The sequence below is a fragment of the Phoca vitulina genome, unplaced genomic scaffold (genome assembly GCF_004348235.1).
Source record: "Phoca vitulina isolate PV1807 unplaced genomic scaffold, GSC_HSeal_1.0 scaffold27, whole genome shotgun sequence".
Lineage (NCBI taxonomy): Eukaryota > Metazoa > Chordata > Mammalia > Carnivora > Phocidae > Phoca > Phoca vitulina.
Genome location: NW_022589730.1, coordinates 7661470 through 7677613, shown reverse-complemented (window position 1 = coordinate 7677613; position 16144 = coordinate 7661470). Strand labels below are relative to the sequence as shown.

The window sequence follows — 16144 nt, the reverse complement described above, 5'->3', positions numbered from 1 at the left end:
TTTAGATATAAGAACAGATACAATAGCAACAGCTCTTAAACCAGTCCAAGTTTAACAGTGTTTTACAGGACAATAACATCTAGCATGTTCAAATGTTAAAAAATAATTTTGATAAAAAAAACATACCCCAAACTCCTAATTCACATATTTGTGACTAATATTAGATAAATACAATTGGGTAAGATTTCTCAGGGGAACTTTACTGTGCTTTTTCATTTCACGTGTCTCAATAAAGAAGCTCAGGGAGAGTTCTACATATAAAGCAGGCTGACTAGTTTAAGAAAATACTTTTAAAAATTGAAATTTTCCACAAAAGTAGCCAAGAATCCTTAGATAAATGGCTAACACTAGGTCTCAGATAGGGAAATAAAAGGTGATTCTTAGATATTTCTTTGTACTAAAACACAAGAAAATATTAACAGACTCATGGGACCTTGACAAAAGGACACGAGCCCACTTGAAAGGACTCGCACTGAATTAAAAAAGGCAAGGCAACTGATTAATGGGGAATTCTTTAGTAAGTTAGAAAATGAACTGCAAATTAAGCCTAAAGAACAAGAAGGAAGAAAGGAATGAAAAGTGCAGGGTAATACATCACAACCAGTTTGAAAAAACACTACACATCCACCAGACGGGCAATAATTTCTAAAATGACAACATTACTATGAGTAAAGGAATAACAAAACCTTGGTTCTTCTCTATGGACAAATTTTATCTTGAGCGAATTCTGGCCCTTTGCCCCAGGACAACCAAATAGATATGGAATGTCAACAATATTACTGGGCTGTTGTTTGTGCTTACGGTAAAAACGACTCTCACGTCTGGGCTGGGAGGTGTGGGAATAAACCATAAATGCATGATGGGAAACCGCGGCCCTGAGCAACGCCTAGTGCCGTGGCTCTTACACGTGAGGTGTTTTGTGGGGACCTGGAGGCTATGCCTGTGGCACACTCACCTCAAGAAGTTATTTCCTACTAGCACATGGGTCTTCTAAGCCAAGACAGCTCCCAGCACCCACACATGTGACCTCATTCCAAGCAAGGCCTATTTTAAGTCGTGTGAATTTGATTACTTAGCCAAATCTAAAGACCATGAAGAGTGGGTGATGTCTACAAACAAGGAATTTCACTCTGAACAATATATTTAAAAGGAACTCTTACACACTCTACCAGGAAACATACATGTTTATAGGAGTGGATACAGGAACAAAAACCCAGAATCAACCCAAATACCTTCCGACTGGAGAATGAATAAATTGTGGTAAATAAATACAACAAAAGAGTATTATACAGCAATGAAAATGATTATAATACATGTAATAAGACCTACCAAATTATGGAATGTTATTTATAAATTAATCATAGTTTTATTAAGACATAATTTACTTATCTTTAAATTATACAGATTTTCTTTTTATATATAGCCTGATGAATGTTTACCTTTGCATTCATTTGTATGACCATCACTCAGAATAAACTACAGAACATTTCTATCCCTTCGGAAAGTTTCTTTGTTCCCTTTTCATATCAATTACTCCCCTTGCTCTCCTCCAAGAGTAATTACTATTTTGGATATAACTTGAGAAACTGGATCACATTATAGAATTATTTTTAATTTTCTTAGATGTGATCATGCATGGTACAGTGGTTATATAGGAGAATGTCCTTAATTTAAGGAGGTACATGCTGGAATAATTAGGAGGGAAGTAAAATTATGTCTGAAACTTATTTTCAAATGCATCAGAGAAAAATTACATATAAATAAATAAATACATTGAGAGAGTAAGCAAGAGAGTAAGCACACGTTCACTGCATAGTTCTTCCAACTTTTCTGTACACCTGAACCATATCCAGATGGAAAGATGGGGAAGGGGAAATGCATTTACTGAACTCTCCGAAGCACCACTGTGAGGAAACATTAAAACACTACAAGTCATGTGATTTAAATACCAGATGAACCTTCCTGAAACCGTTTACATTCCAAAAAAGTCAAAACAATAAATCATTTACCTTCTAAAAACTGAGACAGGCAAACTGAAGACCGAAGGTGCAGGTTTATTGGAAGGATTAACAGACCTATTTCATTAAAAACACACACACACAAAAGGAAAGAAACAAATGAGTAAACCATGGTTTTATCCAACAAATACAATTTGCTCCTTGACTGAATCTCCAAATAAGAGTTACAATTGGCTCTATCATTTGTATAGTTACAACACATTTTCTACCTAGATTTGCTTCTAAAGAGTAAACTAGTGCTTAGGAAGTCCATATAATAAATTACTCATTTAATGTGGGCACTGTACTGGCAGGTGAATCTGTGTCCCCCTCCCACTGGATCCTGCTCAAGGTCATTGTTAGTCAGGTATTACCATCCTAAACATCTTCCCAAAGGTTTTTTAATAAAATATTAAACAAAAGTATATACTGAAAAATGTATTAATGACAAAAATTACTGCAGTAATTTTTTTAATTTTATGCTTAGTAATGTTCAAATTAAAAGTTCATGGGAGGGACGCCTGGGTGTTTCAGTCAGTAAGTGTCTGCCTTCGGCTCAGGTCATGATCCCAGGATCCTGGGATCAAGTCCCGCATCAGGCTCCTTGCTCAGCCGGGAGCCTGCTTCTCCCTCTGCCTCTCCCCCTCCTTGTGCTCTCTCTCTCTCTGATAAATAAACAAACAAACAAACAATAAATAAATAAATAAATAAGTTCATGGGACTTTCTGAGCCAATAGGCTCTTTGATACTGCTTACTCAAACCAAAATGGAAAGCATAAGCTTCATAATTCAGAAATTTTCTATACATTACTGTAAGATTGCATCAGAAATCTTATAATTAAGAGTAAAAAAGTTTTACAATCCTTATAGCTCACCACATATCCATTCTTGATACTTCATCAAATAACAGAAGACAAAATAATGCTCCGACTTCAGTCACAACAGCACAATTTTCATGAAATATCAACGAAACTAAGATATAAAAAGAAGCATAACTTCATGAAATATTTTTACCTCTAGAAAAATGAACTTCAAATTTAAAATGTCTTAACTGCAAGGGAAGAGATGTCATTCTCAGAGAATTGCAACAAGAACCCAGATAGACTGACATATGTGGATTGTCAGGAGGGCTTGTTAAAACAGAGTTTCTGCTTCAGCAGGTGTGGGCTGGAGCCTGTGAATCCCACACGCTGCCGGTCCAGGAAACGTACCTGCCGATCCACTCACTAGATACTATGTACTTTCAGTTTCTCAAAAAAGCAAAGTGATGTAGCTTCTACGGAGGTCTGCCAAGTCCTTTACCTCCAGCTAAAGTTTGCTCATTCAGAGATCTCCTTATTTGATCATTTCTGCCCATTCCCACAAACATACAGTCATAGAACTTGAGTTTGCCTTCAAAACACCATGTTTGTGTTGGTGTTGTTTTAATTCGTATGTCTTGTTCATTACAAGATAATGGAAAAGGAAACTGCTCTGAACTAATAAGACCTAAAGCTAGCACCATCACGTACTAGTAGTAAAGTGGCCTGGTCAAATACTGTAGCATTAATAAGCCTTAGTTTCCACCTCGGTACCATTCCTAATGCTACGACTTCAGTGCTTGATAACTATGAAATTCTAATCAAATAGGTACGGTGGTGATACCAATCACACAGGAATAATAACATAATACAGAGTTAGCAAATCCAGGAAAGTAGCAAGAAGAAATTAATTTCAAAAGAAGATACTTTTCCTAACCTTAAGAAAAGGATAATATCAACATGTAATTGACATGATTAAAAACAGCAATGAGCTAAAAAGAAACAAATACATGTAAGAATTTAATTTGTGATAAAGTAGACACTTCATATCAGTGGGAGTAGGATGAGCTATCATACTTCCAAGTACCTAAGAAATTACTGCAATATAACTGCCTATAATATGAAGAAAAATAGATTTAGATCCCTACCTTACGCTATTTATCAAAATCAGTTCTACATGAAGATCTAAATTTTTTAAACAACACTATAAACATGTTAAGAGAAAGAATAGAAGCCTATTTAGAATCCTTAATTCAGAATTAGAGAAGGCCCTCCTTTTAGAGCATGATGGAGACCTCAGTTGCTACAATAGAAAAGCTTTATATACTTCCATAAAATACTTAAGGCTAAAGATATAATAATAAATACAGTAAAAAGGATACAAAAGTTGGAAGAAAATCAACATAAAATCAGACATAAGGTTTATATTTATGTTATATAAAGAAACTCTACAAGTCACTAAAAAAAAGTAAAAGCAACAGAAAAATAGGCAATTCATAGAATAAGAAATTTGAATAAATACATGAAAAGAAAATCACCTGCACTAAAAAGGTTTTAAAAATAAAAAATAAAACAATAATGAGATATTATTTTCACCAATAATATTAAAGAACTAAAAAAGAGACACATTCGGTGTTAGCAAGGTTATGAGGAAAATAAGCACTTTTAAATACCACTGGTGGGAATGATGTAGAGGGGAACCAAATCATATCCTGTAAAATCTCTTTGACCCAGCAATTCCAATTACAGAGTATGCAAAAGATGATCATAAAACAAGATTACTATTACAGTTAAATCTGAGAGAAATATTAATATGGCAAACTGAAACTCTGAAACACTATGCAGTAGTTTTCTGATCTTGTGTTTTTTAAGAAGGCAGACTCACATGTAATAACATGGAAAGATATTCAAAATACATTGTCGGTTGAAAAAAAGCAACACAATACTTAAGTATATAGCATAAAAAATACAACATGAGTGTAAAGAAAAGATCATTCTAAGTGATATATGCCAAGCAATACCTAGCACATTCTTCTTTGGGGAAACTGAGAAAGAAAAGAAAATTTAAAAAACTTCTGACATTTTACTTTATATCATTCCATACTGTTCAAATTTTTACAATAAGGATGTAGAAGTTCTGCAATTATTTAAAACAAAAACAAATCAACAAAGGTAAGGAAGTTTGGGTTGTTCTCTTGCCTCCACCATTATCTGGTTATGACCTTGACCAAGTCGATAAATCTCTCTAGATCTCAATTTCCTCACTGTAAAATGGTGTAATAAATGGGTTCTAAGTTAAGTTCTCACCATGCAATTCTGTCGGGGTAGGATTCTGTCATGACATAAAATTTATAATAAAAGCAGTGTGTCTGGCAGATTACTTGTTACTCCCCTTCAATCTATTCTCCATGCTGTGGATAGAATAATCTTTCTAAAACACATAACCCTCAGTGTAATAATCTTAAATGGCTTCTCAGTGCCGTTTTCTGTGACCTACCAAGCCCTGCATGAACTGCCCTCCGTGCCTCATCTCATCATCTTCCCCTCACCCCAGAAGCCCCCAAAATCCCGTCATTTCTGACCAACCACCATTTCAAACACACGTTCTCTCTCACACATAACTGTGACTCCCTCTATCTGGAAATCAACCCTCTCTAATTGAACCATTCATTTCTGAAATTCCAGCTTGGATCCACATTTCCTGGAAGCATCCTCTGATGTTTTCCCACCACCCAATCTGCTCAGGAACACTTCCCTCTGGCACCAGGAATTCCACTATTATAAATATTTTTATGCCTTACTGTGTATTTGTTGAAGTCTCCAACTACACTGTGAGCTTCAAGAGGGTCATTTACCAAGCTCATCAATATATCTCAAGGGCCTACTGCTGTACCTAGCACATAGCATGTACTCAATAAATATTTACTGAGGAATGAATTTCCTGGTACAGTACTTGATTAAAAAACTAATTTTGCCATGGGGCCTGGGTGGCTCAGTCAGTTAAACATCCGATTCTTGATTTTGGCTCAGGTTATGATCTCAGGGTTGTGGGATAGAGCCCTGAGTGGGGCTCTGTGCTAAGCAGGGAACCTGCTTGAGATTCTCTCCCTCTCCCTTTTCCTCTGCCCCTCCCCTACCCTGCTCACACACGTGCTAATATAAATAAATAAATCTTTAAAAAAAAAACAAACTAATTTTGCCCTGAAACTAAATCCGTTAATAAGAGATGCTGTAATTCATTTTCAGACTCACTGAAATAGTTCTCACAAACATCAAAGAAATAGAAAAATTGCTAATACTAAAAGGGTACAGATGCTGCTGACTTAGAAAGTGCCTTTGAATCTAGTAAGTGCTCATGAATGCTTGAATAATTTAAATCAAAATTATAAATAATTTAAATCAAAATTATAAAAATAAGAATTTTAAAAATTTTAAAAGAAAAAAAGAAAAGGTAAATTAGGGACTAAATTCTACTGAGTGAGGTTATTAGGAAGATAATTAACAGGACTAAAGAAAACTCAAGATCCACAACTGCTACTCTTCCAGATCTATTAAAAATTGTAAAATTTTATACACTATTCAAGATTGCATGAGCCTGGACACGCTGAGTCTGTTTAGAACTTCACCTGGTTCGGACCTTTACCAATGCTTATATTCAATGCTTACATTAAATAAACTGTGTCCTTTTCACTTGGCAAGCTGAAGGCATCAGAAGAAATGAAAATGCTAAAATAAAATGACTATATTCTAACCTATATTCTAATAATATTTTGAACATAAATATCACATAATAATTAACAAGGTTAAGCATATTGAGACATTTGATCAAGATGCATCTTGTAGAATTATTTAAAAGCAGTGGCCTAAACTTCTAAGAAAGAACACAGCACAGAATGTTACCAAGCTCTCTACTGAAACAGTCAGAAGGAAGAAAAAGAGAACAAAACTACATGGAATTTTTCTGCCTAAACACATTAGTAAATTACAACCAAACTGAAATGGGTAAAAAAAAAAAAATCACTCTCTATAATAAACTAATGCTCAGAGTCATTCAGGATGGTCTAGTTCCCACTCCACACAGACAGGATGTACACTCTTACTGTCAGTTTAATGACATAATCAGATACCACGCCACAGGTCAGGATGGAAAGGCACAAGCAAACCGAGACTGTGGAAACAGATATGGGCGAGAAGGCCGTGATGACAGCAGCTGCAGCCTGCTCTATAGATAACAGGTAACTGAGCACCAGATGAAAGCCACATCCACGTGCAAAGACCAATCAGAGGCTTCAGCCTTTCTCAGCTCTGAGGTCTCCTCAGTAACAGGATTACAAGAAAATTTCCACAAAAGAAACATTTTCCATTGCAACAGATATTCTCAGCAGCATATTCACTAAAAAACTTTGTTATTCTGTTAGTAAAACAGAAAGTAAATGTGACCTACAGTTAAAGCATAACACTTAAAGCTTAAGACTGATCTCATTATTAGCAGACTTTATTTTATTCACCTCTGAATAACAGGGTCAAAAGAGAAGACTGCTGTGAGAGGGCCACGCGCATGACCGGGTCGGCACACAGAACTTTCCTCAAGAGCGTGAGGCACGGCTGAATCAAACATTCTATGACCTGGCCAGAAGGGAAAACACAGGTATTTTACTATCATCACTTCTAAGGCGAGATAAAATATACTCTAATATTAACTTATTCTAAATTTTATGCTTTTTCATCAAAACTGTGTAAAACAAAAATGCAAATAAATATTAAGAATTATTTTCCACTGAAAATAAGCTTTGTATATACTTCTGCTTACACATCCCAAAAAATTTAACGTTAGTTTTCCTTTAGGGAGACCCCCCCCCTTAGAAATTAAAAAAAAAAAAGGGAGCCCCTGGGTGGCTCAGTCAGTTAGGCGTCTGCCTTCGGCTCAGGTCATGATCCCAGGGTCCTGGGATCGAGCCCCACATCTGGCTCCCTGCTCAGCGTGGAGCCTCCTTCTCCCTCTCCTGCTCCCCCTGCTTGTAGTCTCTCTCTCAGTGTCAAATAAATAAATAAAATCTTAAAAATAAATATATAAATAAATAAACAAACAAGGTACTCAGTGTTAATCAGGATTTAATCTCCAAGTACTTAACCAAATTCAGCTGAATTTAGTTTCAGATCTGAATAATAAAAATACCAATCTGTAAAAATATGTCTAGATATACTGTTAGTCTTACCTCACCATCCTGACCTACACATTCATTTAAATACTCAATTATCTTGTCAATTAAGTGTAACTTTTTCACCACAGCATGCATTTTAATATCTGTAGACAAAAAAAACAAGTCACTAAGAGTTAAAGAATATTTTTGTAGTTTTAAAAATACAGAGCAGGTGGGCGCCTGGGTAGCTCAGTTGGTTAAGCGACTGCCTTCGGCTCAGGTCATGATCCTGGAGTCCCTGGATCGAGTCCCGCATCGGACTCCCTGCTCAGCAGGGAGTCTGCTTCTCCCTCTGACCCTCCCGTCTCATGCTCTCTCTTTCTCATTCTCACTCTCAAATAAATAAATAAAATCTTTGAAAAAAAAAAAATACAGAGCAGGTATCCACAACTCAAACCGTTAAAAATAGTTACACCTGGTGTTGAAATTAGAAGAGGAAACTTTAAACTTTTACTTTACACATCTGAACTATTTGAAAACTTTTAAGTAACAAGCACATCTTACTTATTTCTACAATGTAAAATTCAAAAGCTATTAAAAAAGAATAATGAAATCAAATAGTTCAGACCCTGAAAACTACTAGAATTTTAAGTATACAAATGAATTCTTTTATTTGTACATGACAAGTTAATTTCCTTATATTGTTTCATTGACAATTCTTCTCTTTTCCAAATCCATCACCTCAAAATGTTTAGAATTATCTATAGGTAATGTTAATAGCTTGCAACATGGTCATTTTTCTGCTAATAAAAACTCAGATTTCAGGGTTGCCTGGCTGGCTTAGCCAGCAGAGCACATGACTCTTGATCTCAGGGTCATGAGTTCGAGCCCCACACTGGGCGCTGAGCTTACCAAATAAATAAATAAATAAATAAATAAATAAAATTTAGATTTCTAACCTCAAAACTGTCAATAGCAAATATAAAAGGTAAGGGATTATAACATACTCTACATTTGAAAAATATGAACTTTTTAAATAAGCATATATACGTGACTCTGTGTGTGTGTGTGTGTGAGCGTGTGAGTGTGTGTGTGTGTGTGTGTGTGTGTATTCACTGCTATGGGCTGTTTATGTTCCCCCAAAATTAATTTGCTGAAACCTAATCTCCAGTGAGATGATATGAGGAGGTGGGGCCTTTGGGAGGCGATTAGGTCATGACAGTGGAGCCCTGAAGCAGGGGATTAGTGCCCTTGCGAATGAGGCCTCTTCTCCCTCTGAGGACACAGGGAAAGACAGCTGTCTCTGAACCAGGAAACTGGCTCTCACCAGACACTGAACCTGTGGGCACCTTGATCTTGGACTTCCAACCTCTAGAACCATGAGAAATAAATCTCCACTGTTCGTAAGCTACCCAGTCTGTGGTATTCTCTTGGTGCAGCCGGAATATAGTAAGACATACGTGCGTACACACACACACACACACACACACACACACACAGACATACGTGCACACACACACATAGTAAGACATACGTGCACACACACACAGTAAGACATACGTGCACACACACATAGTAAGACATACATGCATGCACACACATAGTAAGACATACGTGCACACACACAGTAAGTAATTTTCTTAACTTGTTCTCCTATAACTCTCATTGAGAATATGCATATATACAATGAGAAAAACACACAAATACACATATTGATATTGAATTAGTAGCTATGACTAGAACTACCTTTGGCTGCCACTTTAAAAAAAAAAGTTTCCACTACCTGCCAATACAGTGTATACCAAAATTATAAGCTTTATTTTTGTAATTAAGAATAGTGGAAGAATACTCTCGAAAAGAGTTTTATGATTTTCTTAGCCAAGGCTGTCCACATTTTCTAGAGCCTTATTTTCTGTAGTCTGTACCATTATTAAAGCCACAAATATGTTGGGTATGCTTTTTCAAATTACTCTTCTCATCCCAGTTTCCACTAATGTCAGGGCAGGAACATTAAGTACATCCCATGTTCCAGGTTAGAATCTTTTTATGTAAGTGCAAAATTATCATTTCTCTCAAATATTAAAGATAAATGACATACATCACATACAGGGAAAAATAAAAAACTAACCCAAAGAATGGAAGCCTGTGGAATAACAACACTACAAATAAAGTTAGCAATGTATTTTACTAGTTGTTTTTTTAAAATAAACTTTTAAAGAAAATACAAAGTTACAATGCACTATTTTTATTTTATCTACCTACAAAGTACTGTTTGATTGATTTCTTACCCAAGATGGAACAAACTGAAAAAATCATGTACTACATAAATTGAGAAAGGAACATCCAGTTCACTATTAAAATTTTATAAATATTTTAGAAGGAAGATAATTCTATCAAATGACATTCTACAGGTTAAATAATGGTAATCTCGACTAGGGGTCAGCATATTTTTCTGAAAAGAACTAGAGAGAAAATATGGTAGATTTTGCGGGTCACAAATCGTCTTTGTCACATATTCTTTGTTTCTTTTTCTTAATAACTCTTTAAAAATGTTAAAACCAGGGCACCTGAGTGGCTCAGTCCATCAAGCATCTGCCTTTGGCGGAGGTCATGATCCAGGGGTCCTGGGATCCAGCCCCATATTGGGCTCCCTGCTCAGTGGGGAGCCTACTTCTGCCTCTCCCTCTGCCCCTCCCCCTGCTTGTGCTCTGTCTCTCTCTCTCAAATCAATAAAATCTTTTTAATTTTTTTTTTTAAAATAGGGGTGCCTGGGTGGCTCAGTCGTTAGGCGTTTGCCTTCGGCTCAGGTTGTGGGATCGAGCCCCACATCAGGCTCCCTGCTCAGCAGGAAGCCTGCCTCTCCCTCTCCCACTCCCCCTGCTTGTGTTCCTTCTTTCACTGTGTCTCTCTCTGTCAAATAAATAAATAAAATATTTAAAAAAAAATTTTTTTTAAATAAAAATGTTAAAACCATTTTTAAGGGCTATAAAAAAAAAAAAAAAACAAAAAAAACAGGCCATAGCCTGTATCTGGCCCCCAAAACTGCAGTTTGCAACTCCAGATACCATTGCAAATAGCTATCTAAAATTCAATTACCAGCACTAAGGAAATCATTTTCCTTAAAAGACATTACCTTGCATAATCACAGCTAACTGTTCTGCAGCTGACTTTCTCAAAACAAGATCGATATCATCTGAGGTAAAGATTTCATATACCTTTTCAACAGTCTCCAACTGAAAACCAGAAAAAAAAAAAAAAAGAAATTGTTTTCATCTACTTCCAATTGTGCAATAAAATTACATAATTCATATCATAAGAACAAAAGCTCCAAAGTCCACTTCCTTAAGTGATATATTTATGTGTAAATTTGTAGCAATGATGTGCTATGTCAGGGAAAACTTAGGATCTAAAACAAAGAGCCATCATGTCAAATAAGCCTTTCTTTTTAAGATTATATTTGTGCCAGGAAGTAACTCATAACCCATTAGCACCTTAAGAACTTCACAGAAAACCAAGCTACCCAACATCTCTACAGGTGGTAACCAAAGAATAGTGACCCCAGACATGTGACTGCATATTTCTCCATGGCTCCCAGAAGCCAACAGCTAGAATTCCCTGGCCCTCTGCCTTTCTCCCCTCTTAGAAGCACATGGCTCTCTACTAGGACTTGCTGCCCAGCACTCCAACACAGCCACTCCCAATACCAGTCTCTAACTGTTACTTCATGCCAGGACAGGGTCTGAGGTGGCAAACCCAAAAGTGAAGGGGGAGAGGAAAAGGACAAAGACAACACTCCTCCCCCCCCCCCCCCCCCCCACCCCCCCTGCTATCTTCTGGCCCCAACATGGACTTGCAAAGACAGTGCTAGAACCCCTCCTCCCCACCTTCCTCCACATCACTCACAGGGCACAGGAACAACTACCAGTGGTCAATACTCAGGGAGTCCCCAGGAGGACGAAACCTGTAGTCAGGGGAAGGTTCTCCAATCCTCCTGCTGGGGCTTGTCACATGGCCCTGAACACTCAGATTAGAAGAACATTTAAAAAATCCATCGTATTATCTGGGGCTGTACAATACCACCACAGGCTTTGGGGGGTTGGTCTAAACTTCAGTAAAAACTGACAGACTGTACCCTTGAAGTCACAAGAGAAGCTATAAAGAATAGGAATGAATCAGTGAAGATAACGAATAGCTTTTCTTTATCTAATCCTGCATTGGTCCAGGATGATCTGGGTACAGTCCTGGCTAAAGATAGGAAAATGGATGATATGCCTCTGGAGGTATATAAGAAGCCAAAGATTTAGGAAAGAGATTAACGACAAAATCCCAGAACCACTGTAACACTTAAGAGAAACCACCTTTGACACCTATATTATTTTTTGCCTCTCATAACGAAGAGGCTAACTTGTATCATAGGAACTTTCGCCTTTTCCCTTATAGGCTGTTTCCAACATAAGAACAAGAAGAACTTCCAATAGTTTTTATGTCAGTAATATTTGTTTTTAAGAGTCACCACAGCGGGCGCCTGGGTGGCTCAGTTGGTTAAGCGACTGCCTTCGGCTCAGGTCATGATCCTGGAGTCCCGGGATCGAGTCCCGCATCGGGCTCCCTGCTCAGCAGGGAGTCTGCTTCTCCCTCTCCCACTCCCCCCTCTTGTGCTCTCTCTCTCTCTCACTCTCTCTCTCAAATAAAAAAAAAAAAAAAAAAAAGAGTCACCACAGAATTTCTTTCCACTACATTAACCTTATATTGTATTTAAGATGCTATTCAAATTAATTTGCACTTCCAGTATATATATTAAATGAAAGGGATATAATGCCTGGCATACAGTGGGCACCCAAGAAATATTTACTCAATAAGTAAATGTATCCAGAAGCCAGACAAGGCCAGAACACAATTTCAAACTAGCCATGAATAACCACACTTGAAGCTAGCTGGTACTTCTCCTCCTCTCAGATGCACACACAAACTAAAGAATGTAACATAAAATATGTGATATACAAATGTATCAAGTAGCCACGAAATAATAAACCCAACAGTTATAGTCACCTTAATAATCAGTTCTCTTCTGTCATCCAATTTGAGTTCAATAGGTTTTTTCACGATAAATAAATTAGTGACTCTGGAGAGAACTCTGGCATCTATTGAAGGGCGCTTCCTGTCAGCCCCTTCTTCCCTTGTGAGATGACACGCTAAAAGCTTTAATGCTAGTGAACGGACCCTAAAGAAACAAAGTGTTTTAGTCAACATTTTGTAATATACAATGTCTATACTGTAAAAGCCTATAATCACAAAGCATTATTGTATATCAACACAATAATTTGCCATGTTTATACTGACATTACTAACAAAGGTACTTTATTTTTCTATTAAAATAGTGTACAACTACAATTATTCTTTCAATTTTATATTTATAAATAAATATCAGAAATAAAGAATAATCAAGTTACAAATGAAGAGACAGACTCACTGAGACTTCACAGTCCATGGTCAGTATCACAGTCAACGGCAATAAATTAGTAAAATCTGGAAATTACATCCATAACCCCTGACTTGAAGTCTAGTGATCTAGCTCAAAATCAAAAATTATCACAGACTCATGAACAGAATATAAACATTAGGTCAAACCTCCAGGAGAGTAATCACATTAATAACTAAAATGTGATGTCACAACAATGTATGAAGATGTTCTTATATTAGGAGTCAAACAGATTCTTCCCAAATAAGAAAATGCAAATATTTGTGATTACCATCAAAATTCTATTTTATCTGGAATGGATTAGGATTAAGGTCAGTTGAGTAGAAGGTGGGAGATTTCAAGAAAAGATTAAATATTGCATGCCATTAGACAATGAAATGGAAAAATGAAAAACAATCAAGTGCAAAGGGCATGGAGCTGGGAGAGAGTGAGACAACCAGATATCTATCACTACTCTGACAGGTTCTTGAACTACATAAAAACTGGGAAAATCTGAAGTGATAACCCAAGTTCCAGGTTTTAAGTATCACTTATAAGACGACTCAGGGAGCCCTCCCTACCGCAGCCAAGGCTAGGTCACCTTGCTGTGTGTGGTCCTGTCACCCTGAAGTCCCTGTGGCATACCACTGATCTTGCTTTACTACAATTAATAATAAAGTATAACTGGTAACATTTCTTCTCCCAATTACATGCCCAATTCCATATGGGCGGTGCTGTGCCCACGTTGAGTGCTGTTAATTTCCTACAGCCTACCACGGCTCTTAGGCACATAGTTAACATCCAATAAGTACTTCCCAAATCTACCAGAAATTTACAGTGATTTTATTAATAGATATCATCTTCAGAGTACTGATATTTACCCCAAGATGGTGTGAGAAGTCAGACAAACTTTCTCCCTCTACCATCTGCTGTTAGAATAGCAAGACACCTACAGAAAGCTTTTCCTTTGCTCCTTTCATTCCAAGCCAAGGCCATCTATATTAAACTCTGGGGCTGTCAGCCCCCGGCAAGAAGGCCAGAGTGGAATATATAAAGCATATACTTATGCATCTCCTCTAGTATACAAATTTAGCCTTTTCTTAGGTTTAGCATGGGGAAACAAGTCCAGTTATTCTCACCACTTAGTTCCTTCAACAAATATGTTTTGAGCATATTTATGTCCAAGGTACTTTATGAAGTTCTAAGGACATAAAGATCAGCAATGGACAGGGTTCTTGCCTACATAGAGTTTATGGTCTGGTGGGGACAGAATGACTCAGATGAGAACAAATATATAATTCAAACTATTGTAAGATCTGTGTGATAGAAAATTACCTTACTGGAAAAGTGCTCTGGCCTTGCCCTGGGCTCCTGGGAGGGGATCTCTAAGCCCTTGGAATGTCCTGCCTGATGAGTATGTCTTTGTTTACGTGGAGACTGTGGGCCCCCAAAGGTGAACAGGAAATAAACTTCTATTGTGTTACATCGCCAAATCCGGGGGTAAAGAATACTACCCTAGCACATTAATAAAGACACTGCCCAGTTGTATGGAGACCAACTCCTGAGGAGAACAGGCATTTTAACTCCATCTGCCCCTGCTTCCTGTATCACTTTACTCTCTAGGTAACTTTACTCTCTATGCTATGGTTGTAGTCTCTTTTCTTGATCTTCCTCCCTCCATTCTCTTAATGTTTTAGATTATTTCCACCTACTTCCTTATTTTTCAGTCTGACCGTGTGTTTATAAATAAGCCACTGTATTATCCTGATGTCTATCACTACTCTGACAGGTTCTTGAACTACATAAAAACTGGGAAAATCTGAAGTGATAACCCAAGTTCCAGGTTTTAAGTATCACTTATAAGACGACTCTATGTAAGGTTTGAGTAAAGCAAAGTTATCCATTGTCAAAAGGACGTCTGATCCTCCTAGCCTTTGCAACCGACTCTTGCCCTTCATCACTGCTTACCCATCATGACTCTAAGCTTTTTTCTCTTCTCAGTGAGGGAAAATCTAACCACTGTTACCTAAAGAGAGCTACAGAGAAGATCCACGTCGCACTGACAGAGAGGGAAAGAAGGCAATGTATTTTTCTTTTCTTTTAGTTTAAATGACACTTATACTAGTGGTGGGGAAAAGAACACTTTTCCAGTTTCCCAAATAAGAGGACAAACTAAGCAAGATTAAAATGCCTACTTACTCTGGTATATGGTCAACTGGTCCACCACACTTTTATGAACACTTGATTTTCAGGACAAATGTTTAGAAGAGGAGGCTATTTCCAATCTATGCATCCCCGTGGCTCTCGAACCCGCCCACAGCACTCAGAACGGCAGCGCCAGAACGCACGCTGATCTGACAGCGAGGCTGGCCGCCAGTGAAGGTTTCGGGAAAGCACCCAAAGGTCCACCCTCATGTCTGTTTAGTTTCACACACTGGTCTCCTCTCTCTGCCTAACAATGGAGAGTCATTCCCTTTACCTTCTCTAGTTCTACCGTACTTGGGAATGATAGAATTACTCTAGTTTCTTAGAATGCTCCCACTAATCTTGTACACGCAGAAGATCGTGCGACACTTACGACGGCTTTCTGACGAGCAGGAGCCGCAGCATGGACTTCAGTCGGGTGGTGCAGGGGAGAGCCCCTTCGCCTGCCTCAGGACTCCCTTTGCTCAGGAGGAGAATGGAGTTACCCAAAGGATCTTCTGTGTCAGCATAGCCCTAAGATTGCAGAAAAAGAGAAATTACTCT

General features: G+C 37.6%; 1 protein-coding gene across 2 annotated transcripts in view; it reads right to left on the bottom strand.

Moving 5' to 3' along the window:
• RTTN (rotatin) overlaps positions 1-16144 on the bottom strand; it is a 151762-nt gene that overhangs the window by 93551 nt on the left and 42067 nt on the right. For both annotated transcript variants that reach the window (XM_032422642.1, XM_032422641.1), the window contains exons 17-23: positions 15975-16114; positions 12988-13159; positions 11072-11171; positions 8014-8102; positions 7306-7423; positions 2873-2969; positions 2010-2075 (exon numbers count right to left, since the gene is read on the bottom strand). In XM_032422642.1, the coding sequence (XP_032278533.1) occupies positions 2010-2075; positions 2873-2969; positions 7306-7423; positions 8014-8102; positions 11072-11171; positions 12988-13159; positions 15975-16114 (782 nt within the window). The remainder of the gene's footprint in view (positions 1-2009; positions 2076-2872; positions 2970-7305; positions 7424-8013; positions 8103-11071; positions 11172-12987; positions 13160-15974; positions 16115-16144) is intronic.